Source organism: Mustelus asterias, chromosome 20, assembly GCF_964213995.1.
Source record: "Mustelus asterias chromosome 20, sMusAst1.hap1.1, whole genome shotgun sequence".
NCBI lineage: Eukaryota > Metazoa > Chordata > Chondrichthyes > Carcharhiniformes > Triakidae > Mustelus > Mustelus asterias.
The window spans coordinates 3,626,070-3,643,152 of record NC_135820.1 but is presented as its reverse complement, the minus strand read 5'-3'; the positions used below and the strand labels follow the sequence as shown (position 1 = coordinate 3,643,152).

Here is a 17,083-nt window from a genome sequence, read left to right as displayed (position 1 = left end):
TGCAACACCTGTAGTTGTTGATAACTGCAGGGGGGACGAATTCACTTCAGTGTCAATGATCCAGCATTCATCCCACATAGAATTAGAATCCCTGCAGTGCAGAAGGAGGCCATTCAGCCCATTAAGTCTGCATTGACAACAATCCCACTCCAGCCCCTATCCCCACAAATTTACCCTGCTAATCCCTCTAACCTACACATCCCAGGATACTGTGGGCAATATGGCGTGACCAATCAACCTGACCCGCACATCTTTGGACTGTGAAAAGAAACCGGAGCACCCGGAGAAAACCCACGCAGACAGCGACCCAAGCCGGGAATCAAACCCATGTCCCTGGAGCTGTGAGGCAGCAGTGCTAACCACTGTGCCACAACTTACCTTCCCACTTATTTTTGTGTCATCCACATCCCCAACACCAATACAGGATTATTAGGCGTCACCACAGATAAACCTTCAATGATCCAGGGGGAATACACACCTAAAGTCCTTACAGTCACCATTTTCCTGTGTATTCCCACAGGGAATAAAGCGTACTCGCACATTTCTGTTGCAGAATGTCAGTCCCAGTAATGGGAGAAGCCGAATCAATCCATTTTAATATAATCCTGAAGTTAACTATTGGTCACAAATAGGCTGACATTAACATTGCAATGAAGTTACTGTGAAAATCCCCTAGTCGCCGCACTCCGGCGCTTGTTTGGGACACTGAGGGAGAATTTAGCATGGCCAATGCACCTAACCAGCACGTCTTTCGGACTGTGGGAGGAAACCGGAGCACCCGGAGTAAACCCACACAGACAGGAGGAGAACGTGCAGACTCCGCACAGACAGTGGCCCAAGCCAGCAATTGAACCTGGGTCCCTGGCGCTGTGAGGCAGCAGTGCTAACCACTGTGCCACTGTGCCGCCCTCCCAGCTTCCACTCACAACCACTTCGCAGCCACGAAACAGATATTTAATTAAAACCTCTCTGATACAAATATGAGCTAGAATGTGGCTGGATTCAAACATCAGAATGATGCAGCAATATTCTGGTGATGATTGCAGAGGTATTAAGTTTTCACCTGGATGCACAATCCAATACACTGCCCCATCCCCCACCCCAACCCGCCCACACCCATCTCCCCTCCACCCCACCCCCATCCCCCCATCCTCTGCATGATTATTACACTTACCCCCACGCATCAACAATGCTCCTGGGAAAATACATACCTACAACTGTCAAAGAACAAAGAACAGTACAAAGAACAGTACAGCACAGGAAACAGGCCCTTCGGCCCTCCAAGCCTGTGCCGCTCCTTGGTCCAACTAAACCAATCGTTTGTATCCCTCCATTCCCAGGCTGCTCATGTGACTATCCAGGTAAGTCTTAAACGATGTCAGCGTGCCTGCCTCCACCACCCTACTTGGCAGCGCATTCCAGGCCCCCACCACCCTCTATGTAAAAAACATCCCTCTAATATCTGAGTTATACTTCGCCCCTCTCACCTTGAGCCCGTGACCACTCGTGAACGTCACTTCTGATCTGGGAAAAAGCTTCCCACCGTTCACCCTATCTCTCCCCTTCATAATCTTATACACCTCTATTAGATCTCCCCTCATTCTCCGTCTTTCCAGGGAGAACAACCCCAGTTTACCCAATCTCTCCTCATAGCTAAGACCCTCCATACCAGGCAACATCCTGGTAAACCTTCTCTGCACTCTCTCTAATGCCACCACGTCCTTCTGGTAGTGCGGCGACCAGAACTGGACGCAGTACTCCAAATGTGGCCTTACCAGTGTTCTATACAGCTGCATCACCAGACTCCAGCTTTTATACTCTATACCCCGTCCTATAAAGGCAAGCATACCATATGCCTTCTTCACCACCTTCTCCACCTGTGTTGCCACCTTCAAGGATTTGTGGACTTGCACACCTCGGTCCCTCTGTGTTTCTATACTCCTGATGACTCTGCCATTTATTGTATACCTCCTCCCGACATTATTTCTTCCAAAATGCATCACTTCGTATTTATCCGGATTAAATTCCAGCTGCCACCTCTCCGCCCAATTTTCCAGCCTATCTATATCCTGCTGTAGAGAGTGCCCGACAATGCTCTTCGCTATCCGCAAGTCCAGCCATCTTCGTGTCATCCGCAAACTTGCTGATTACACCAGTTACACCTTCTTCCAAATCATATATATATATCACAAATAGCAGAGGTCCCAGTACAGAGCCCTGCGGAACACCACTGGTCACAGACCTCCAGCCGGAAAAAGACCCTTCGACCACTACCCTCTGTCTACCCTCTGTCTCCGATTCAAATTCATGGTTTTCCTTTGTATTCTCTGAGGGAATAAAGAGAGCTCACAAATATACATTCCCTCATCCTGCATTTCCAAATAATTTAATACAATGGATCCATCCAACGGGGAATTGTTTCTGAAAACTATGCGACTGGAATATTGTGGATTTGGGATGCTTGTCCCGTTCCGAGGGCTGTACACAGCGATATCATTCTCTTCAGTCTCCTTCTTCCAGGCAACGTACACCAATGTTGTGTTGTATCCTGTTCCCTGGCACGGGAGCAGCACCCTCGCCCCAGCAAAAGCAGTGAGTGTCACACCTGTAACCTGGTCACTGGCAGCAACTGCAAGAACAACAAGCATTGAGGCCATTAGGAAACATTCTTGGAGCCGGATTACTCTCAATCCGGATCAAACTCTCATTAAACCAGCAAATCCGAAACAGTTTAGAAAGTGCAACTGCACGGAATTACTCCAGCAGCATCCGTAAAAGGGACATTCTAAACCGTGGCGGTATCACTGACCAGAATTCTCTGGTCCGCTGCCAGCGGGAATGGAAAATTTGGCACTCAGCCAAATCCCTGTCCACAGCAGCGGGTCTGGAGAATCCCAGCCGCAGGTGAGGCCGGAGAATACTGTGATGAGATACCGGCGTTGGAGAATCATTTCTCCCAGCGATTCCTGCACAGGTTTCTTTGAAGCGAACACAAGTGCAGCCACACTGAGACAAGGCTCTGCTGGTAAAGTGGGCAACATTCTCTCAGTCTCTGGGGTACATTTCCAATCCTTCCTCCTGCAGCAGAGAGCAGCCGCGACATATGCAACTGATGGGGCATCACTTCATTATCCAGCACACATAGAATCTTAGAATTCCCACTGTGCAGAAGGAGGCCATTCGGCCTATCAAGTCTGCACCGACCACAATCCCACCCAGGCCCTATTCCCGTAACCCCACATATTTACCCTGCCAATCCCCCTGACACTAGGATCAATTTCGCATGGCCAATCAACCTAACCTGCACATCTTTGGAGTGTGGGAGGAAACTGGAGCACCCGAAGGAAACCCACCCAGACATGGGGAGAACTCCGCACAGATAGTCACCCGAGGTTGGAATTGAACCCAAGTACCTGGCGCTGTGAGGCAGCAGTGCTAACCACTGTGCCACCCTGCCACCCCAATGGGGCAAATAATGGAATTTCGGGGGGAAAACTGTAGGGACGTGGGAAAGCAGCAAGTGCCCGGAAAATAGAGTTCTGCTATTCCTATTCAGCCAAAGTGACGAGACTTCAAACACTCTCCCCTGACCGAGGACGTGAAAGGGGCCAAATATTTCTGCAGTGAACTGCTGCCTCCTTGACTCTTCCAGGATAACTCGAGGAACAGTCACATCACAATGTTAAAGCTATTGGCAAAAGAAGCAAATGCGATGTGAGTCATTATTTTTTCACACAGCAAGCGGCTGGGTTCTGGAATGTTCTGCCTCGAAGTGTGGTGGAGGAAGGTTCAATCGAGGCATTTGAGAGAGTATTAGATGATTATTTGAATAGAAGCAACGTGCAGGGATATGGGGAAAGGCAGGGGGATGGCACTAAGTCACGATGCTCATTTGGTGAGCTGCTGCAGGACGATGGGCCGAATGGCCTCCTTCTGCACTGTAACAATTCTACGATTAAGGGCATATGAACTTCATTTGAAATTTATTTTTGCCACTGCAACTGCGGGTCAGAATTTTCACACAATAGCACAATTTTCCACAACACTCAAGACTAGACACCATCCAGGACAAAGCAACCCCGCTTGATTGGCACCCCATCCACAAACATTCACTCCCTCCACCACCGACACACAGTGGCAGCCATGTGTACCGTCTACAAGATGCACTGCAGGGACTCACCAAGGCTCCTTAGGCAGCACCTTCCAAACCCACAGTCACTACCATCTAGAACGTGGTGGACCCAGTGAATAATGAAATCTCCAAGATTCATGTCATTAAAGGGTTTAAGGTTTGTGCTCAAAGATCGATAAATGAACGACAAGCAAACACAAGGGACCAAATGGACTGTTACTGTCATATTTGTTAATCTTCATTTTATATAGACTCTCACACACCCACACTCTCTCACACACACACAGACATGCTCACACACACACACTCACACATACACACACACACTCACACACACACACCCTCACTCACACACACCCACACTCGCACACTCGCACACATGCACTCACACACTCATATGCTCACACACACACACTCACACGCACAGACGCACACACCCTCACTCATAAACACACAATCACACACACCAACACTCGCACACTCGCACGCACACACACACATACACACACTCACACTCACACACACACACACTCACACACACACCCACACCCACATACACACCCACCCACACTCACACATTCATACACAAATGCACACACTCACACACACCCACACACACAGTCACACACACACACACTCACATTCACTCATACTCACTCACACACACTGACACACTCTTGCACACACACACTCACGCACACGCACTCGCATACACACACACTCAAACACACACTCACACACATACACACACACACTCAAACACACACTCACACTCGCACACACTCTCACACACACACCGACACGCCCACACACTCAAATACACACACACACACACACACACAGGTACACCAACATACACACACACACTCACACACACTCATACACACACACATGCTCACACACACTCACACACCCTCACACACACACTCTCACACACTCACATACACACTCACACACATATCCACACACCCACACACACAAGTACACACACACACTCACACACACACATACACACTCACATACGCACACACACACACACAGGTACACAAACATATATACACACACACACTCAGACTCACACACACTCATACACACACACAATCATACACACACACACTCACACACACTCACACACACACACACGCACTCATACTCTCACAAACACACACTCACTCACACACACACACAGGTATACAAACATACACACATACACACTCACACACACACACATTCACACACTCTCACAAACACACACTCATACACACACACGCATGCTCACACGCTCACAAATACACACACTCATGCAAACTCACACACACACACACTGACACTCACACACACACACACTGACACTCACACACACACACACACACTGACACTCACTCACACACACACACTGGCACTCACACACACACACACACACTCACACTCACACACACTCACACTCAGACACACACCTCCCACACCTCAGCCCTCACCCCTTCCCCTCCCTGTTGTGAATTATGTCAATCGCCTTGTTTCCGTTATCCAGGGTTTTGCCAGAGAGGGGGACAGACCTGGATTCCCAGGCTCAGGGAAGTATCAAAGAACCATTGAATGCCTGCAGTGCAGAAGGCCATTCGGCCCTGCCTCTCAGAAAGAGCATCTTATACAGGCCCACACCCCGCTCTATCACCATAATTCTAAACATTCACCATGGCCAATCCACCTAACCTGCACATCTTTGGACACTAAGGGGCAATTCAGCATGGCCAATCCACCAAAGCTAGACATCATTGGATACAAAGTGGCAAGTTAGCATAGTAAATCCACCGAACCTACATGTTTTGGGAGACTAAGGAGCAATTTAACATGGCCAATCCACCTAACCTACACATCTTTGGAGTGTGGGAGGAAACTGGAGTGCCCGGAGGAAACCCACGCAGACACGTGGAGAACATGCACACTCCGCACAGACAGTGACCCGAGGCTGGACTTGAACCTGGGACCCTGGCGCTGTGAGGTAGTGGTGCTAACCACTGTACCACTGTATTGTCCTTTGTCACACTGCGTACCGTTGTTCTGTTGTTTCCACATTCTGATCTCTTAATGGCGGCTATCAGCACCCTTCCAAGCCATGACCACGACCATTTGCAATCCCTTTGTCTTGTTGTCCAGGACGTCTTTGTCAGTTGCTCCCTTGCCACCACTTATCACTGGCCCTCTACCCAGCCCCACTTTTCCAGCTCCACCTCCCCCACTCCCCCACAACAGTAGAAACCTCATCATATTTCCTGTTGTCTTCAGCTCTGACCATAGATCCAGAGAAAAGTTACACAGAAAATCCACATTGTTGCCCCTCCAGTGACAATACCATTGTGTCACCATCCAACCCACAACACCACGAGGACCCAGAAAGAGTTTCACCATCTCTAATTTCCCTGATGGTCGGGAGAGCCAACCCAGCTTCTGCAGTCTCTCCATATAACGTTACTCACTGGTATTCGCAACATTGGAGTTTGGAGTAAATCACCTTCAGAAAGCTTCCCGTTTAATTGTGCATCTTCACGCAGAGATCAATTAGCTTTACCCTCAGTGGGGTCCGTCTGCAAATCACCAATGAAGCTGAAATTAAAAGGAAGGAGATAGTCATTGGCTTCAGGAAGAGCAGTGAAGAACATGCCCCTGTCTCCATCAACAGGGATGAAGTGGAAATGGTCAAGAGCTTCAAGTTTCTAGGTGTCCAGATCACAAACAATCTGTCCTGGTCCCTCCACGCCGACACTATAGTTCAGAAAACCCATCAATGTCTCTACTTTCTCAGGAGACTAAGGAAATTTTGCATGTCCACCACAACTCTCACCAATTTTTACAGATGCATCATAAAAAGCATGCTTTCCGGATGTATCATCGCTTGGTATGGCTCCTGCTCTGCCCAAGACCGCAAATAACCTCAAAGGATTGTGAACGTAGCCCAGTCCATCACGCAAACCAGCCTCCCATCTACTGACTCCATCTACACTTCACGCTGCCTCGGAAAAGCAGTCAGTATAATCAAGGACCCCACGCACCCTGGACATACCCTCTTCCACCTTCTTCTGTCGGGAAAAAGATACAAAAGCCTGGGATCACGTACCAATCAACTCAAGAACAGTTTCTTCTCTGCTGCCATCAGACTTCTGAATGGACCTACCATATATTAAGTTGATCTTTCTCTACACCCTTGCTATGTCTGTAACACTACATTCTGCACTCTCTCATTTCCTTCTCCCCTATGTACTCTATGAATGGCATGCTTTGTCTGTATAACGCGCAACAAAAAATACTTTTCACTGGATCCTAATACATGTGACAATAATAAAACAAATGAAAAATTGGATACAGGAGTTTTCTTTTCAACTTAGCGAATGATGTCCTAACTACCTGTAAAACGTGACCCCCAGTGGATTGAGGAGGACTGAGAAATGGGCTATAAAATGTCAATGTCGCTAAAACCTCTCTGACCAGGGTGCTGAATAATTTTGAGAGGTTCTATTGGGACCATCTCGAGGCGACAGTTAAGGGGAGTCTGAGAATTGGGACCCGGCCCCCATCGCCAGCCCCAGCCTCCCATCCCCAATACTAATACCACCCACACTGCGAACGCCTCTTTGAAAGCTTGGGTGGCATGGTGGCACAGTGGTTAGCACTGCTACTGTATAGGACCAGGGACTTGGGTTCGATTCCCGGCTTGGGTCACTGACTGTGCGGAGTCTGAACCTTCTCCCTGTGTCTGCGTGCGTTTCCTCCGGGTGCTCCGGGTTCTCTCCACAGTCTGAAAGACATGCTGGTTAGGTGCATTGGCCATGCTAAATTCTCCCTCAGTGTATGCGAGAAGGTGGTGACTCGGGGATTTTCACAGTAACTTCATTGCAGTGTTAATGTCAGCCTGCTTGTGACATTAATAAATAAAGCTTTTTCAAAAACTTTTAAGCTGGGATTAAATAGTTCCCCAACTTCTCTGAAATAGTTCCTGGCAGGATCATGCGATCAATGTCGTGGAGTCATCGTCATAGAAACCCTACAGTGCAGAAAGAGGCCATTTGGCCCATCAGGTCTGCACTGATCACTATCCCCTATCCCCATAACTCCACATATTTACCCTGCTAACCCCTCTAGCCTACACATCCCGGGGCACGAAGGGGCAATTTAGCATCGCCAATCAACCTCACCCGCACATGTTTGGATTGTGGGAGGAAACCGGAGCATGCGGAGGAAACACATGCAGACGCGGGGAGAATGTGCAAACTCCACACAAACAATCACCCAAGCTGGGAATCGAACCCAGGTCCCTGGAGCTGCGAGGCAGCAGTGTTAACCACTCTGCCACCGTGTCACCCCTGTGCCATCGCGTTGAAGTGCTGACAATCAGGGGCATTGGGCATCCAGAAAGGGGGTGTAGGCTGGATATAAACCTGACCAAACTTCCATCCGCTTGAGAAATGATGAGGCTTCTTTCTTTACTTCCAAATTTGGTCACACAAGAGGCAAAGAGAGGGGTGATGAAATAAAGTGCACGAAACAACTGTATTGTTTCCAAGGCTGTGTAGAGTTGTGACGGAAGGAACAGAGTGCATTGAAACTGCCAACCTAATCTGCTCCCCACAATCTAAAGTGTGAGACCAAGTCGATGAAGAGCAGTTAGTGGGCCGGAGATAAGCTAATCATGGTACCCTTAAAAAGTGCCAACACGAAGGGGCAATTTAGCATCGCCAATCAACCTCACCCGCACAATTGTCATTTTGCAAGCTGCTATTCGCTGTGCCGTTAGACACGTGACTGCAGTTAAAAAGAAATATATATATATAGAAATATATATATAAACATTTTGCACTTCCATCAACTTTGACTCATTGGCTGCCTTTTACAGCACAGAAAAGCCACTCAGCCCATCGTCTGTGCACTGACTGAGATATGAGCTCCCCAGCCAAGCCCCACTTTCCCACATTTGGTCCATAGCCCTGCAGGTTAGATACAAATCCAGACACCTTTAAGATAAGACTGAGAGGTTTCTGTCTCTTTCAAGTCGTTGAGTTCCAGACATCCACATCCTCCTGGGTGAAAAATACTTCCTCATCTCCCCTCCAATCTTTCTACCAATCACTTTGAATCATTGCTCCCCCAGTCACTGACCTCTTGCCTGAAGTAAGTAAGCACTTACCGTCCATTCTACCCAGACCCCCTCACAATTTTGTGCACCTCAATCCAATATCCCCTCGCCCTCCAAGGAGAAGACCCCCAGCCTATCTGATCTTCCATCCAGCTGCAATTTCCCAGTCCTGAGTGGCAACATCCTTGTGAATCTCCTCTGTACCCTCTCTAATGAAATTATACCCTTTCTGTAATGAGGTGACAGAACTGCATAGAGAGCTCAAGTTGTGGCCTAACTAACATTTTGTGCAATTCCAGCATTGCCTTCCTGCTTTTATATATTTTTTTAAATATTCATTTGTGGGACATGGGCGTTGCTGGCTGGCCAGCATTTATTGCCCATCCCTAGTTGCCCTTGGAGGGTAGTTGAGAGTCAACCACATTGCTGTGGCTCTGGTGTCACATGTAGGTCAGACCGGGTAAGGATGGCAGATTTCCTCCCCTTAAGGGCATTAGTGAACCAGATGGGTTTTTCAGAAAAATTAACAATGATTTCACCAGTAGATTCTTAGTTCCAGATATTTTTAATTGAACTCAAATTCTACCATCTGCCGTGGCGGGATTTGAACCTGGGTCCCCAATACATTCGCTGAGTTTCTGGATTAATAATCTCACCATGATACCAGTAGGCCATCGCCTCCGCCTTCTGTACCACTCCTAATAAATGAAAGGATTCCATGTTCCCCAAACACCTCATCAACCTGTCCTGATGCAATCCGGGATCTGTGGGCATGCAGTCCAAGATCCCTCACTCCCTCCACCCCATTCTGTGTCATTCCAGCGACACAGTGGTTAGCACTGCTGCCTCACAGCGCCAGAGACCTGGGTTCGATTCCCAGCCTTGGGTCACTGTCGGTGAGGAGTCTGCACATTCTCCCTGTGTCTGTGTGGGTTTCCTTTGGGTGCTCCGGTTTCCTCCCACAGTCCGAAAGACGTGCTAGTTAGGTGCATTGACCGTGCTAAATTCTCCCTCAGTGTACCCGAACAGGTGCCAGAGTGTGGTAACTCGGGGTTTTTTTCTTCATCTGTGGGACCTGTGCATTGCTGGCTGGCCAGCATTTATTGCCCATCCCTAGTTGCCCTTGGCCAGAGGACAGTTGAGAGTCAACTACATTGCTGTGGCTCTGGAGCCACATGTAGGCCAGACCACGTAAGAATGGCAGGTTTCTTCCCTGAAGGGACATGAGTGAACCAAATGTGGTTTTTCTGACAATCAACAACGTTTAGAATGTTTAATGCCACCAACCACGAGCTCCTGAAATAGTGGGTCCATTTTCCCCTCCCCTGGAGCAGAACTGTTTTGGGGTCAGAAACGAAACTGATGCTGAGGCAAGAGCGTTGGTGAGGAAATCCAAATCTCCCCACAGAGGAATGAGGAAGGACAAAGCTCAGCCGCAGCTTTAACCAGAAAAAACATTCTGCAATTTAGTTGACTTGTTTTGTTGACGCTTATTTCCCATCCCTAATTACCCCGGAAATGAACGGCCATTTCAGAGGGGCAGTTGAGAGTCAACCGCATTGCTGTGTGTCTGGAGTCACCTTCTTGACCAGAGCAGGTATGAGCCATAGCGTCCCTACTATTGTGAAAATAGCCCATTCGGCACATTGAGTCTTCACCAAATGTTTGAAAAAGAGGCACAACCGACAAACCTATCGCCATAACCCTGCTCACTTACCATGATCAATCCACCTAACCGACACATCTTTGGAGAGTGAGGGGAAATTTGGCATGGCCAATCAACCTAACCTGCACATCTATGCACAATAAGGAGCAATTTAGCTTGGCCAATCCACTTAACCTGCACTTGTTTGGACACAAAGAGGCAATTTGCATGGCCAATACATCTAACCTGCATATCATTGAACACTAAAGAGCAATTAGCATGGCCAAACAACCTTCCCTGCACATCTCTGGATACTAAGGGGCCATTTAACATGGCCAATGCACCTAAACTGCACATCATTGGACACTAAGGGGCAATTTAGCATGGCCAATCCACCTAACCTGCACATCTTTGGTTACTTCGTGACAACTTAGCATGACCAATCCACCTTTCCTGCACATCTTTGGACATTAAGGGGCAATTTTGCATGATCAACCCACATAACCTGCACATCTTTGGAAACTATGGAGCAATTTAGCATGGCCAACCCATCAAACCTGTGCTTCTTTGGACTCTAAGGGTCAATTTAGCATGGCCAATCCATCTAACCTGCACATCTTTTGTTACTCAGTGCCAACTTAGCATGATCAATCCACCTAACCTGCATATTTTTGGACACGAAGGGTCAATTTAGCATGGCCAACCCAACTAACGTGTACATCTCTGGACAGTAAGGGGCAACTTAACATGGCCAAGCCACATAACCTGCACATCTTTGAACACGAAGGGCCAATTTAGCATGATCAATTCACCTAACCTTCACTTCTTTGGACAGTGAGCTGCATTTTCGCATTGCCAATCCACCTAACCTGCACTTCTTTAGACACGAAGGAACAATTTAGTCTGACTAATCCACCTACCCTGAACATCCTTGGACACTAAGAGGTAATTTAGCATTGTCAATCCACATAATCTGCACATCTTTGATCACTAAGGAGCAATTTAGCATGGCCAATCCACCTAACGTGCACATCTTTGGACACAAAGGGGAAATTTAGCATGACTAATCCACCTACCCTGAATATCTTTGGACAGTAAGGGTTAATTTAGCATTGCCAATCCACCTCACCTGCACATCTCTGGACACTAGGGGGCAATTTAACATGGCCAATCCACCTTCCCTGCACATCTTTGAACACTGAAGGGCAATTGAACATGGCCAGCAACCTAACCTGCACAGCTCTGGACACTGAATGGCAACTCAACATGGCCAATCCACATAACGTGCACATCTTTGGACACCCAGGGACAATTTAGCATGGTCAATCCACCTAATGTACATATCTTTGGACACGAAGGAGCAATTTTGTGTGGTCAATCCATCTTACCTGCATATCTTTGGATACTTAGGACAACATAACATGACCAATCCACCTAACCTGCACAGCTTTGGTTACTTATTGACAACTTAGCATGACCAATTCGCCTTTCCTGCACATCTTTGTACACGAAGGGCAATTTAGCATGGCCAATCCACCTAACCTTCACATCTCTTGGACACTAAGGGGCAATTTATCATGGCCAATCCACCAACCTACGCGTCTTTGGACACTAAGAGGCAATTGTTGTCCATGTTGTCTACATGGACTTCAGTAAGGGCTTTGACAAGGTCCCTCATGGCAGACTGGTGCAGATGTTGCCGGGACTTGAGAAGCTGAGTTACAGAGAGAGATTGAATAGGTTGGGACTTTATTCCCTGGAGCGTAGAAGAATGAGGGGAGATTTGATAGAGGTGTATAAGATTTTGATGGGTATAGATAGAGTGAATGCAAGCAGGCTTTTTCTGCTGAGGCTAGGGGAGATAAAAACCAGAGGGCATGGGTTAAGGGTGAAAGGAGAAAAGTTTAAAGGGAATATTAGGGGGGGCTTCTTCACGCAGAGAGTGGTGGGAGTGTGGAATGAGCTGCCGGATAAAGTGGTAAATGTGGGGTCACTTTTAACATTTAAGAAAAACTTGGACGGGTTCATGGATGAGAGGGGTGTGGAGGGATATGGTCCAAGTGCAGGTCAGTGGGACTCGGCATAAAATGGTTCGGCACAGACAAGAAGTGCCAAAAGGCCTGTTTCTGAGCTGTAATTTTCTATGGTTCTATGGTTCCAAGGTGAAGTCGCATGGAATCAGAGGTGAGCTGACAAGGTGGATACAAAACTGGCTCAGTCAAAGAAGACAGAGGGTAGCAGTGGAAGGGTGCGTTTCTGAATGGAGGGCTGTGACAAGTGGTGTTCCTCAGGGATCAGTACTGGGACCTTAGCTGTTTGTAATATATATAAATGATTTGGAGGAAAATGTAACTGGATTGATTAGTAAGTTTGCGGATGACACAAAGGTTGATGGATTTTTCCTGGATTCAAATTTAACCATCCGCTGTGGTGGGATTCCAAATATTGTCCCCAAAATCAATACCCTGCATGCTCCATGGACCCACCTCACCCTGTAACAGCAACAGAGCATCAAGCAAGGCAACAGCTAAAATATATTTGTCCCTGGCGTGTTGCAGACTGGACCCACACAATCCTGGGACCTGCAGTGTGGCCTCGCCTTCCTTCTGGAGCAGGGAGGTGCAAGCGGCTCATCCACATCCCCTGCTGGTACAATGGGCCACCAGTCCCTCCACTGGGGAGGAAGGTGCAAGAGCTGTAAATAAAAAGAGCTGGCACAGCTCTGGCCAAGAAACCGCAATCTTAGTGTGAGCAAAGACGTGGTGAGAGAGAGGAAAAGCATGGGCGTCGCTGCACTTTTTGTGAGGATTTCCTCTACTTCTAGCTATAAATTGCCACAGAGATCATTGCACTTGTTGGTTGGATAGTCCGCTGGGAAAGCAGCCTCTTGTTTTTGACTCCCGGATAGAAGGAAGGTGGCTTTTTCAACATGATTTCACTGGCGTGGGCTCCCACCGTTTGCATTGGCTTTCTCCTGTCTGGTAAGGTTCAGGTTCCACATGATTTACGCAAGCTGATATTTGCCTTTCTTTGAAGAAATGCTCCTCTGAAAAAAAGAGTAAAACATTTTCTGTGGAGCTGAACAATCCTCGGGGGGAATTCCAGTAAAAAGAAAAGTCGATGTATTAAATCGGTGGGGGTTGTTCAACTTTGCTTCTTTTAGTGTAACTGCGCACATTGTGGGATTTTCCAGTCCCGCCGATGGTTAGGTATTTTATGTGGCTCACCCGTGGGGTGGGAGGAGGGGACAGGGTCACCTTCATCCGGACTAGACTGCACTGCGCGACTCCCCGGGACATAAAAAGTGTAAATTTTCCAGTCCCGCCCACCTGTAGCCCAACTGTCATAGAATCATAGAATCCCTACAATACAGAGGAGGTCATTCGGCCCATCGAGTCTGTACCGACCACAATTCCACCAAGGCACTATTGCCACAAACGCACACATTTACCCTGCTAATCCCTGACACTAGGGTCAATTTAGCACAGCCAATCAGCCTAACCCGCACATCTTTGGAATGTGGGAGGAAACCGGAGAACCCAGAGGAAATCCACGCAGACATGGGGAGAACGTACGGATTCCACACAGACAGTGACCCGAGGCCGGAATTGAACCGGGCTCCTGGCGCTGTGAGGCAGTGTACGCCAATCACTGTGCCACCGTGCCACACTTGGAAGTGTTATTCCACAGAACACAGTATGTCGCTGGCGGGGAGGACAATTTCAGGGACCACTGAAAGGTTCGTTGATTCCTGGTGGAAATTTCAGGTAGGGAAGGTGGGATTGGGAAATCCCACATTCCGGGGGCGTAGCGGAGAAGTGCTTGCAGTTGATTAGAACAACTCCTAGAGGCAGACACCAAGCCCGGGATGCTGCACTTCTCGTCCACGTATCGAGGCACAGAAGAATGAGCGGCGATCTTATTGAAACAAAGGTTCAGAGTGGGATTTGAGAGGGAGGATGTTTACAATGTTGTGGGAGACAAGAACCAGGGGTTAAGGTTTCAGAATGGGAGATCTCCCATTTAATTCGGAGATGAGGATGTGAGGAGATGAGGCGGCACGCTGGCACAGTGGTGAGCACTGCTGCCTCACAGCACAAGGAACCCAGGTTCAATTCCAGCCTTGGGTCACTGTCTGTGCAGAGTCTGCGTGAGTTTCCTCTGGGGGCTCCGGTTCCCTCCCACACTCCAAAGATGTGTGGGTTAGGTTGATTGGCCGTGCTAAATTGCTCCTTTGTGTCGGGGGGTTAGCAGGGTAAATATGTGGGATTACGGGAATAGGGACTGGGTGGGATTGTGGTCAGTACAGACTCAATGGGCCGAATCGCCTCCTTCTGCAGTGTCGGGTTTCTATGATTCTCTCAGGGGGCGGCTGATCACAGAGCACAGTCTGGGCTGTGGGTCACTGAAGATATTGAAGGCTGAGTTACACTGATTTTTCACTGATGGGCGGAAGAAAGGGCCAGAGAGGGGAGTGGAACTGAGACACGCTCAGATCAGCCGCCATCTTATCGAATGGCAAAGCAGGCTGCAAGGAATGAAAGGCCTACTCCTGATTCCCAAACTCCCACGTTTGTTCCCTGTAATACTTTCCAAGTATTTCCCCAATTCCCCCTTTTTGAAAGTTCCTCTTGAATCTGCTTCCACCGCCCCTTCAGGCAGCACCTTCCAGATCCCAATTTTCTGTGTTAAAATACAAATTCTCCTCATCTCCCCCCTGGTTCTTTTCCTGATTCTCTTCAATCTGTGTCCCCCTCTGGTTACCCACCCTCCTGTCACTGGAAATACTTTCCTCTCATGCACTCTATCCTATCGAATCCCGAGAGTACAGAAGGAGCCCATTCCACAATCCCACTCAGGCTCTATCCCCTCCTTAACCGCACACATTTACCCTGCTAATTGCCCTGACACTAGGGTCAATTTACCATGGACAATCAACGTAACCCATACATCCTTCAGACTGTGAGAGGAAACCAGAGCACCCGGAGGAAACCAACACAGACACGGGGAGAACGTGCCACCTTCACACAGACAGTGACCCCAGGCTGGATTTGAACCCGGGTCCCTGACGCTGTGAGGCAGCAGTGCTAACCATTATGTCACCATGGCACCTCATGATTTTGAACGCCTCGATTCAATCTCCCCCTTAACCTTCTCTGCACCGAGGAGAACAATCCCAGATTCTCCCCGTCTCTCCAATATTAAATGAAGTCCCCACTCCCTGGGACCACTCAGTTTAATCTCCTCCGCACCCTCTCTGAAGCCTTGACCTCCTTCCTAAAGTGCAGGAGCCAGAATTGGACTCAGTGACCAGAATTCTCCGGCTGTTCAGACCGGTGGGATTCTCCAGTCCCGCCAGCAGCGCAGCCCCTCCCACGGGTTTCCTGCTGGTGTCGGGGGGGCAACGTCAATGGGAATTCTGCCGCTAGCAAACAGTGCGCCACCTCCCGTCTGCGGGAAACACACGGCTGGGAGGCTGGAGAATCTCAGCCAGTACCCAGCTGTGGTGGCAGTGTTTATAAGTGTTAGCAATAACTGAATGTTTTTCTAAAGCTCAGGGACTCTATTCTAATGAACAGATTCATAAATTTAGCTCACAAAGGTTTATGTGAAGAAGTCGCTCTCTTTGTACACCCCCCCTCACTCTCCGTACTTTCAAATAGGGGCGATGCAGTGGCACAGCGGTTAGCACTGCTGCCTCACAGCGCCAGGGACCCGGGTTCAATGCTGGCCTCGGGTCACTGTCTGTGCGGAATCTGCACATTCTCCCCGTGTCTGCGTGGGTTTCCTCCGGGTGCTCCGGTTTCCTCCCACACTCCAAAGATGTGTTGGTTAGGTGGATTGTCCATGCTAAATTTACCCTGAGTGTCAGGGGGGTTAACAGGGTAAATATTTGGGGTTACGGGGATGGAGCCAGGCTGGGATTGTTGTCCGTGCACAGAATCACAGAATCACAGAATACTACAGTGCAGAAGTAGCCCTTCGACCCATTGAGTCTTCACTGACGCATGAAATGCCCCGGCCTGCCCACTTAATCCCACTTGCCAGCACTTGGCCCGTAGCCTTGAATGTTATGGCATGCCAAGGACTCACCCAGGTACTTTTTAAAGGATTTGAGGCATCCCACCTCCACCACCCTCACAGGCAACACATTCCAGACCATCACCACCCTCTGGGT

The 17,083-nt window shown here is 48.6% G+C and overlaps 1 protein-coding gene across 1 annotated transcript in view; it reads left to right on the top strand.

Annotated features, from left to right (window-relative positions):
* The first annotated feature begins 990 nt into the window (after positions 1-990).
* The window catches only part of LOC144508732 (nectin-1-like), a 43,210-nt gene continuing 27,117 nt past the window's right edge, over positions 991-17,083 (top strand). The window contains exon 1 of the mRNA XM_078237040.1: positions 991-1,048. Coding sequence (XP_078093166.1) covers positions 991-1,048 — 58 coding nt within the window. The remainder of the gene's footprint in view (positions 1,049-17,083) is intronic.